The sequence below is a fragment of the Mandrillus leucophaeus genome, unplaced genomic scaffold (genome assembly GCF_000951045.1).
Source record: "Mandrillus leucophaeus isolate KB7577 unplaced genomic scaffold, Mleu.le_1.0 Scaffold264, whole genome shotgun sequence".
NCBI classification, from domain to species: Eukaryota; Metazoa; Chordata; class Mammalia; order Primates; family Cercopithecidae; genus Mandrillus; species Mandrillus leucophaeus.
In genome coordinates, this window is record NW_012102743.1 from 2,283,432 (window position 1) to 2,294,205 (window position 10,774).

General features: G+C 45.2%; 1 protein-coding gene across 4 annotated transcripts in view; it reads left to right on the plus strand.

Annotated features, from left to right (window-relative positions):
• Positions 1 to 10,774, plus strand: part of NLRC4 (NLR family, CARD domain containing 4) — a 52,556-nt gene that overhangs the window by 7,296 nt on the left and 34,486 nt on the right. For 3 of the 4 annotated variants that reach the window (XM_011984241.1, XM_011984242.1, XM_011984240.1), the window contains exons 2-4: positions 1,615 to 1,730; positions 5,215 to 5,475; positions 6,292 to 8,286. In XM_011984241.1, the coding sequence (XP_011839631.1) occupies position 1,730; positions 5,215 to 5,475; positions 6,292 to 8,286 (2,257 nt within the window). In that variant the 5' untranslated portion in view covers positions 1,615 to 1,729. The remainder of the gene's footprint in view (positions 1 to 1,614; positions 1,731 to 5,214; positions 5,476 to 6,291; positions 8,287 to 10,774) is intronic. The other variant, XM_011984243.1, reaches the window with a different exon arrangement.

Sequence of the window (10,774 nt, forward strand, 5' to 3'; positions counted from 1 at the left end):
GGGTCCCAGAAGGGCGGGTCCCTGGCAAGGGCTCCACCCCCAGGCCTGTGCCCACGAACCTAGGTGAGGACAGGCACTCCTGCCTTGGAGCCCAAATGTTGCATTTCCCAAGACCACCCTGGCCTGCCACAGCGTCATCCTATGCGTATAAAAATCCCAGAGACCCTGGCAGGCAGATACACAAGCAGCTGGACGTCGAGAGGAACACATCGGCGGAAGAAGATACAAGCAGCTGGACGTCGAGAGGACATTGAAGGGCGAATGCTGGCGGAAGAGCACACAACAGACACCGGCACGCCAGCAGGGCATCCGCCAGAGGAAGGACGCGGAGTTTGGCCGGGAGTGTTGGAGAAGAGTCGGTGGCAGTCTGACTCCAGGGAAAAACCATCTGCCTTCTGGCTACCCCATCTGCTGAGAGCTTCTTCCAGTCAATAAAACCTTGCACTCTTTCTCCAAGACCACGTGTGATCCAATTCCTCCGGTACACCAAGGCAAGAACCCCGGAACACGGAAAACCCTCTGTCCTTGCAGTAAGGCAGGGGTCTAATAGAGCTAACACAAGCCGCCTACGGACAGCTAAACCGAAAGAGCACCCTGTAACATACACCCACTGGGACTTCAGGAGCTGTAAACATTCACCACTAGACACTGCCGTGGGATTGGAACCCCACAGCCTGCCCATCTGTATGCTCCCCTAGAGGTCTGAGCAGCGGGCACTGAAGAAGCAAGCCACACCCCCATCGCACGCCCTGCGAAGGAGACAAGAGAACTTTTCCCCTTTCCATACTCCCCGGTCTCATCCTCTCACCTGCAAGGCGTTTTACATCCTCACCTCCACCTCCACCCCAACCCAACTACCTCACCTCATCTTACTTATCCTTTTTTTTTTTTTTCCCTTGTTGAGGCACAGTCTGTTTTTTCCTTTTTGAGGCACAGTCTCGCTCCGTCTGCCAGGCTGGAGTGCAGTGGCACCATCTCGGCTAACTGCAACCTCCGTCTCCCGGGATTAAATGATTCTCCTGCCTCAGCCTCCCGAATAGCTGGGATTACAGGCGTGTGCCACCAGGCCCAGCTAACTTTTGTATTTTTAGTAGAGATGGGGATTCACCGTGTTGGTCAGGCTGGTCTCAAACTCCTTACCTCAGGTGATCCGCCTGCCTTCACCTCCCACAGCACCCGGCCCTACTTATCCTTTAAGACCAGCTTCATGTGCTGTCTCCTCCATGAAAACTTCCTCCCTGGATGATTCCAGTCCATATACTCTTTCTTGGAAATACCGGAGAGAACGTACCCTCTGCACCACTCATGTTGACACTTATACCATCTTTTGACATTTAATTCCAAGTTGCCTTCTTGGCTCTGAACAGCAGAAACGAGAAGAAACTTTGAAGAGAAGGGCAAAGTTCCAGTTGAACACAGTTTAGAGCTCTAGGCCAGGAGTCCAGACCCCTGGGTTCTCTTTAGGGCTTGGCCATGAATAGCCAGTGGCTTTGAGCAAGTTTTTATCTGGTTTGAGTCACCATTTTCTTATCTATGAAAAGCAGGGCATTACTTAGTTAATTGCACCAGCCCCTCTGCCTGATAGTCTCTGGTTCTGTTTTGTTTGTTTTACAGAATGAAGAGTAGTTTTATAGAAAAAAGAGGACAATATTGGGATCACCTTTGACCTGTCCATTTGGAAATATTTTCTATTGAGTTATAGAAAGGTGGGAAGCTTTCATTTAGAACAAGTAAGTATATGAGAAATAACATCTGCCTGGTTATACAGTCTGCTACCAAATACTGGTGATGTTGAATGGAAAATCAATTCATGGCTTCCTCTGACCAGTCGTATGTGGAAATACTGATAAATATTCTTCTGTTGTTTTAGGAATTCAGTTGCAAATATGGTAACCTGTGATAAAAGACAGAACTACAGACAGGATAGGACTTACACAAAGAGTGACCAGGTGTATGTTTTAAAGTGTTCTCATCACCTGTTCAGCCAGACAGCAGAGAGCTACACACATCAAGCTCATTGTGAAGAAACATGGTGTAGATCTAAGTGGCAACCAAAATGTAGCTCTTCCCACTTCAACGACTGGGTGTAGACCTGCGCTGTCTAGTATATTAGTAGTAGCCACTAGCCCCCTGTAGCTATTTAAAGGTGAATTTAAATAAAATTTAAACTTCAGTTGCACAGTCACTGTAGCCAGATTTCAAGTACTCAGTAGTCAGATATGACTAATGACTACCATATTGTATAATGCGGATATAGAACATGTTCATTATCACAGAACGTTTTATTGAAAGGCATTGGTCTAGACAAAGAGATATTCTGAAAAGAATGAATAATGAATTAATAAATGAGCAGCATTTTTTCCACCTAATTACTTGATAAGGAAGGAGTATGATGGTCTACATACAAGGATATATAACATAGTACAATAATACCTTACTGTTTTGTATATATAGATATATATATCTATATATTTTTATTTTTTTGTGAGACAGACTCTTGCTCTGTAGCCCAGGCTGGAGTGCAGTGGTGTGATCTCGGCTCACTGCAACCTCCACCTCCTGGGTTCAAGCAATGCTCCTGCCTCAGCCTCCTGAGTAGCTGGGACCACAGGCGCGTGCCACCATGCCCAGCTAATTTTTTGTATTTTTAGTAAGGGCGAGGTTTCACCATATTAGCCAGGCTGGTCTCGATCTCCTGACCTCGTGATCCACCCGCCTTGGCCTCCCAAAGTGCTGGGATTACAGGCGTGAGCTACCACGCCCAGCCACTTTTCCAATTTTGAGACATTTTTGTGTATGAGAGTTATGTGACTTATTCAATATAATGAGTCTTTTAAATAGAGTCTTTTAAATAACATGTCTTCATTTTATAGGTGAAGAAATGTAGTCTTAGGAAGGCTAGGCTGTGAACTTGTGTATGTGGGTCTCTAAGCCTTTCTGAGGCTTGCTTTCTTTTTTTTTTTTTTTCAAGACGGAGTTTTGCTCTTGTTGCCCAGGCTGGACTGCAATGGCGCGATCTCGGCTGACCGCAACCTCCACCTCCCAGGTTCAAGCGATTCACCTGCCTCAGCCTCCCAAGTAGCTGGGATTACAGGCATGCGCCACCATGCCTGGCTAATTTTGTATTTTTAGTAGAGACAGGGTTTCTCCATGTTGGTCAGGCTAGTCTTGAACTCCTGACCTCAGATAATCCGCCCACCTCAACCTTCCAAAGTGCTGAGATTACAGGCATGAGTCACCGCATCCAGCTAAGGCTGTATTTCTTTAGCTCTAAACTGAAGATCACAACGGGACACAGACTTAGAGGTTACTTCCATAGGGATGATGTAGAAGCTAGAGAACAGATGAGACCCCAGAAGGAAAGAGATGGGACTGTGTTGCAGGACATGTAGACAAGGAATATTCCGGCTGAGGTCAGCAGTAGAGCTCTGCAATGGTGAGAAAGGACAGCTGGGATGGGGTCCTGGTGCTTGGAGTGATTGATGTTGTATTTCAGGCCAGAGAGGTTCTGGGGTCTTTGAGAGAAGCACATTCCCTCTCTGATCAGTCAACACAGGTTTGAAAGCCAGGAGCGGCCAGGCACGGTGGCTCATGCCTGTAATCCCAACACTTTGGGAGGCTGAGGCGGGCAGATCAACTGAGGTCGGGAGTTTGAGACCAGCCTGACCAACATACAGAAATCTCATCTCTACTAAAAATACAAAATTAGCTTGGCGTGGTGGCGCATGCCTGTAATCCCAGCTACTTGGGAGACTGTGGCAGAAGAATCACTTGAACCCAGGAGGCGGAGGTTGTGGTGAGCTGAGATCGCACCATTGTACTCCAGCCTGGGCAATAAGAGCGAAACTTCATCAAAAAAACAAAAACAAAACAAAACAAAAAAACCCAGAAGCAGCCTAGCCCAGGAAGAAATCTAGTGCAGACGGTGTCTGAGAGTTAAAAACCAGGAAGACATTTCTCCAAGCTGTCACAAACATAGCATGGGCACAATGGGCACAGTGCCTGGGTACAGTGTGGTCTGCCTTTCAGAATTAGACATTGCAGAGTCAGACACAAAAAGGACACAACTATCCTCAAGGCCAGGCGGGAGAGCTTACATTGGATAAAAATCAGTGTTTTGATGTGATACTCTTCAGAAAAGACCAAAGTGGTGAGAGATAAAATGTGCTCTTCCTTTGTAGGGTGACACCTGAATAAAGGCTAAAAATAGTAGCTATCATATATTGAGTTATAACTTTGTACGAGATACTATACATGAATTCTTGTAACAACTTCCTAAGTTAAATACCGTTCTCCACACCATTGTACAGATGAGGAATCCCTGGTGTGCTGGAGCTGGTTCTTACTGTGATATGAAACCTGATTATTGAATTTTCAGGATTTTGTTAGCCAGTTGACATACACTGTTAGCTTGAAATAGGCCATGGTAGGAATATTTATACCACGGGGATTGGTGAATGCTACAAATTAGGGCCTTTACTCCTAGAAGGCCAGTTTGTGAAACCATTTAGCAGCACATAACTTTTTTTGTTGTTGTTGAGATGGAGTTTTGCTCTTGTTGCCCAGGCTGGAGTGCAATGGTGCAATCTCGGCTCACTGCAACCTCCACCTCCCAGGTTCAAGCGATTCTCCTGCCTCAGCCTCCCGAGTAGCTGAGACTACAGGCATGCACCACCACACCTGGCTAATTTTGCATTTTTAGTAGAGACAGGGTTTCTCCATGTGGTCAGGCTGGTCTCAAACTCCCGACCTCTGGTGATCCACCCGCCTCGGCCTCCCAAAGTGCTGGAATTACAGGTGTGAGCCACCGTGCCCAGCCAGCAGCACAGAATTGAAATAGACTCAAAGAGGCTTAGTGACTTGCCAAAGTCACACAGATGGTAGCAAGTGGCAGATCCTAGGCCAGTGCTGTTATTCTAAAGCCAACGGTCTTACCACTACGACCTCGATGGGGACTGTTTTATATCGGAGGGACAAGATAACTCACCTTACTTCATCACCAAAGCAAAACCATCTTGCTCATCAATGACTCTGGGGTTAGAACTGCTCTGCAGAGCATTTCTTAAAGGCCTGGAATTCAAGCATTTGGCATCTCCATAACTCAGGAGATGCCCACAGGAAAAAAATGCATGGCCCTAATGCTCTGGAGACAGATGCTGACATGCACATTATATATAAACAAATAAATATATATATTTCTCCCCATCTCCTCAGTGAATTTCATAAAGGACAATATCCGAGCCCTTATTCAAAGAATGGGAATGACTGTTGTAAAGCAAATTACAGATGACCTATTTGCATGGAATGTTCTGAATTACGAAGAAGTATGCAACATTTGCTGCAAGAAGGTGGAGCAGGATGCTGTGAGAGAGATCATTCACATGATTTTGAAAAAGGGTTCAGAGGCCTGTAACCTCTTTCTTAAATCCCTTGAGGAATGGAACTATCCTCTATTTCAGGACTTGAATGGACAAAGTAAGTATCATTTAGTTTTGCATCTGTTTCTGCAAATAGCATAGACCATAACAAAGTTCCAAAAGCAGATGGCAGAGCCTCTGCTTTTCCTCCTCTTCATATCACCTGGCAATGGCCTTTGATTCCTGCTAAGGAAAAGCTTAGATGATTTTAGGAAAAATTCATAGTAGATCAATTGATGGTGAAGCCAAACAACCCCAGGGCCAGGGAATAAATGACTGAGTATAGTGTCACTGCAAGATAAAACAGGACAATGGGTGTACTAGTTAAGCTGCCAATGCAGCGGTGGTTCTCAGCGTTCCCTGCTTGGATGAGATCTACCTATGGGAGAGAGGCCCAGCTGACTACCTACCATGTCCAGGCCTCCTGGTAAAGACAGCCTGACTGACACAAGAGCACAATTCTATTTTTCATGAAATATGAATTCAGTTTTTATTTTTTTAAATTAGTAAATAAGGTCATGACAGATTTTACTTAGAGTGAAGGCCTAATATGCTGACAGTTACCCCAACCATCTTTCTCCGCCAAATTTTTTACTTTCCTTAACCCATACACAAGCTCCTCCCTTTTCCAACCAGCTGCTATAAGATTTGGTTGTGGAAAGGAGGAAACAGAAAGCAAAAAGGGGAGTGGGGTAAAGGATGCCGGGGAAAGGGGGAGCAGACAGAACCCTTTGTGCCTGCTCGGAACTGGGAAAGGACATTACGTTCACCAATGGCAGATTCTCAGCCTCACCCCCTCGTTCACCCTCCTGAACTCTAGGTTTTGAGGAGACACAGAATTGGGTCCTCTTTAACATCACCTCTTCTCTAATAGGTCTTTTCTGTCAGATATCAGAAGGAGACTTGGACGATGTGGCTCAGGATTTAAAGGACTGGTACCATACCCCATCTTTTCTGAACTTCTATCCCCTTGGTGAAGATATTGACATTATTTTTAGCCTGAAAAGCACCTTCACAGAACCTGTCCTGTGGAGGAAGGACCAACACCATCACCGCGTGGAGCAGCTGACCCTGAACGGCCTCCTGCAGGCTCTTCAGAGCCCCTGCATCATTGAAGGGGAATCTGGCAAAGGGAAGTCCACTCTGCTGCAGCGAATTGCCATGCTCTGGGGCTCCGGAAAGTGCGAGGCTCTGACCAAGTTCAAATTCGTCTTCTTCATCCGTCTCAGCAGGGCCCAGGGCGGACTTTTTGAAACCCTCTGTGATCAGGTCTTGGATATACCAGGCACAATCAGGAAGCAGACATTCATGGCCATGCTGCTGAAGCTACGGCAGAGGGTTCTTTTTCTTCTTGATGGCTACAATGAATTCAAGCCCCAGAACTGCCCAGAAATCGAAGCCCTGATAAAGGAAAACCACCGCTTCAAGAACATGGTCATCGTGACCACCACCACTGAGTGCCTGAGGCACATACGGCAGTTTGGTGCCCTGATTGCTGAGGTGGGGGATATGACAGAAGACAGTGCGCAGGCTCTCATCCGAGAAGTGCTGATCAAGGAGCTTGCTGAAGGCTTGTTGCTCCAAATTCAGAAATCCAGGTGCTTGAGGAATCTCATGAAGACCCCTCTCTTTGTGGTCATCACTTGTGCAATCCAGATGGGTGAAAGTGAGTTCCACTCTCACACACAAACAACACTGTTCCATACCTTCTATGATCTGTTGATACAGAAAAACAAACACAAACATAAAGGTGTGACTGCAAGTGACTTCATTCGGAGCCTGGACCACTGTGGAGACCTAGCTCTGGAGGGTGTGTTCTCCCACAAGTTTGATTTCAAACTGGAGGATGTGTCCAGCGTGAATGAGGAAGTCCTGCTGACAACTGGGCTCCTCTGTAAATACACGGCTCAAAGGTTCAAGCCAAAGTATAAATTCTTTCACAAGTCATTCCAGGAGTACACAGCAGGACGAAGACTCAGCAGTTTTTTGACGTCTCGTGAGCCAGAGGAGGTGACCAAGGGGAATAGTTACTTGCAGAAAATGGTTTCCATTTCGGACATTACATCCACGTATAGCAGCCTGCTCCGGTACACCTGTGGGTCATCTGTGGAAGCCACCAGGGCTGTTATGAAGCACCTCGCAGCAGTGTATCAGCATGGCTGCCTTCTCGGGCTTTCCATCACCAAGAGGCCTCTCTGGAGACAGGAATCTTTGCAAAGTGTGAAAAACACCACTGAGCAAGAAATTCTGAAAGCCATAAACATCAATTCCTTTGTAGAGTGTGGCATCCATTTATATCATGAGAGTACATCCAAATCAGCCCTGAGCCAAGAATTTGAAGCTTTCTTTCAAGGTAAAAGCTTATATATCAACTCAGAGAACATCCCCGATTACTTATTTGACTTCTTTGAACACTTGCCCAATTGTGCAAGCGCTCTGGACTTCATTAAACTGGACTTCTATGGGGGAGCTATGGCTTCATGGGACAAGGCTGCAGAAGACACAGGCACAATCCACATGGAAGAGGCCCCAGAAACCTACATTCCCAGCAGGGCTGTATCTTTGTTCTTCAACTGGAAGCAGGAATTCAGGACTCTGGAGGTCACACTCCGGGATTTCAGCAAATTGAATAAGAAAGATATCAAGTATCTGGGAAAAATATTCAGCTCTGCCACAAGCCTCAGGCTGCAAATAAAGAGATGTGCTGGTGTGGCTGGAAGCCTCAGTTTGGTCCTGAGTACCTGTAAGAACATTTATTCTCTCATGCTGGAAGCCAGTCCCCTCACCATAGAAGATGAGCAGCATATCACGTCTGTAACAAACCTGAAAACCTTGAGTATTCATGACCTACAGAATCAACGGCTGCCAGGTATTGTAAATATCAGTGGTTTGTGCTATGTTCACTTAAAAAAAAAATAATAGTGTATAAATTTGGAAAAGGAGAGAGGAGACTTTATTTCTTCTAAAGGGTTACAGCCTGCAAGGTGGCCATCCCGTAGGCTGGGAAACATGCCTGTAACCAAGACCACAGACAGGCACCTCGAAGGAGGGGTTGAGGTAGACGCTTTATGTTGAATGGGTTGGCTAAACATACATATTCAACAGATTACAGGAGGAGCTATGAATATTCCTGAAGGTGGTCTTGACACATGCCTATTGAATAAACATGCATGTAACATACAACCCAAGTTCACTTTGGGGCGGAGATTTAGCATTTAAATCAAGCTTATCCAACCTGCAGCCCGTGGACTGCACGTGGCCCAAGACGGCTTTGAATGTGGCCCAGAACAAATTCATAAACCTTTTTTTTTTTTTTTTTTTGTCGCCCAGGCTGGATTGCAGTGGCCGGATCTCAGCTCACTGCAAGCTCCGCCTCCCGGGTTTACGCCATTCTCCTGCCTCAGCCTCCCAAGTAGCTGGGACTACAGGCGCCCACCACCTCGCCCGGCTAGTTTTTTGTATTTTTTAGTAGAGACGGGGTTTCACCATGTTAGCCAGGATGGTCTCGATCTCCTGACCTCGTGATCTGCCCATCTTGGCTTCCCAAAGTGCTGGGATTACCGGCTTGAGCCACCGCGCCCGGCCCATTCATAAACCTTTTAAAAACATTACGAGTTTTTTTTTTGCAAATTTTTTTTTTTTTTTTTTTAGTTCATCAACTATCATTAGCGTTAGTGTATTTTATGTGTAGCCCAATACAATTCTTCTTCCAATGTGGCCCAGGGAAACCAAAAGATCGTACATCCCTTTAAATGATTTAAATATATTACAATAGGCCTATACTTCAGAAGTTCTTTTCAGAACACAAAGGTAAGCAGGTACGCAATCTCTGTAAACCAGCCAGAACCAGTCTGTGGTTGGCGGTCCTCTGATCAGGAGAGAGTTACTGAAATCACTCTCTTCTCCAATCAAACCTGTAGTTATGGCAGGTGGAACAGGGATTGTTAGCATTTGTGAGCTGGATGAGTTGCGAATTGTTTAATATTCACAACTATCAATATTGCTTGTCTTGAGACCAATGCATGTTTAGCTACCAAAGAAGAAAAATCTGTGGTGGTTACGGCACAGTTTATTCTTTAAAAAAATTTTTTTTTTCAAGGTAGGGTCTTGCTCTGTCACCCAGGTGGGAGTGCAGTGGTGCAATCACAGTTCATTGCAGCCTCAACCTCCTGGGCTCAGTCGATCCTCATTGTTTGTTTTTTTTTTTTGAGAGACGAGGTCTCACTATGTTGCCCAGGCTGGTCTTGAACTCCTGGGCTCAAGCAATTCTACTGCCTCCACCTTCCAAACTGTTGGGATTACAGGCATGAGCCACGACGCCCAGCCTAGGACAGTTTATTCTTTAAGTGTAGAGCTGCATGACTTAGCCTTTGCCTGGCATGGTCTTATGTCCTGTTTATAACTTGGTATTTTATTGCCATAAAAAGTCTGTTCTGTTAGTCTTACGATCTCTATGTTAACAGTAATGCTGATGAGTTGTGTTCAAACCACAAAAGAGAGGGAGTATGATGATGTGTGTTTGACCTCCCATCCTGTCATGGCCAGGTCCTTTGTTTAAGTTTTTTTCCGGGGTCCCCTTAGCCCAGAGGGGATGCATTCCATTGGTGCAGGGGGGCCTAGGATTTTTAGTTTACAGCTATAATCAAGCCTGGCTGGAATTAATAGCCAGGAATACTGTGAAAATGTAGATATATAGTTTTGCTTTATTTATTTATCTATTATTTATTTTTATAGATATGGGGGTTCAAGTGCAGTTTTTTTACATTGATATATTTCGTGGTGGTGAAATCTGAGCTTTGAGTGTAACCACCATTATCAGTTAGATAATTTCTCATCCCTTGCCTCCCTCTCACCCTCCCACCTTTCCAAGTCTCCATGTCTATTCCGCTTTCTATCTCCACGTGTACACGTTATTTAGCTCCCACTTGTAAGTGAGTACATATGGTATTTGACTTTCCGTTTCTGAGTTATTTCACTTAAGATAATGGCCTCCGGTTCCATCAGTGTTGCTGCAAAAGACATGATTTCATTTTTATTAGTTTTGTTTTAAATTTTCTAGTAGTTTCTGCTAGATGTCAGGACTTGAAAGGAAGGTGGAGAGAGGTCCATGCTGGGGGAAAGTTGTCAGATTGGGAGCCATAGGGAAGATTCCCAGAGCTGTAGTCCGATTGGAAAGATATATATACCCACACCTACATATATACATATATGTATGTGTTTAAATATCTTTAAAATATTTTAATTAAAAATATAAATATATTAAAAATATTTTTATTAAAAATATATTGAGAGGCTGAGGCAGGTGGATCCCCTGAAGTCGGGAGTTTGAGACCAGTCTGACCAACATGGAGAAATCC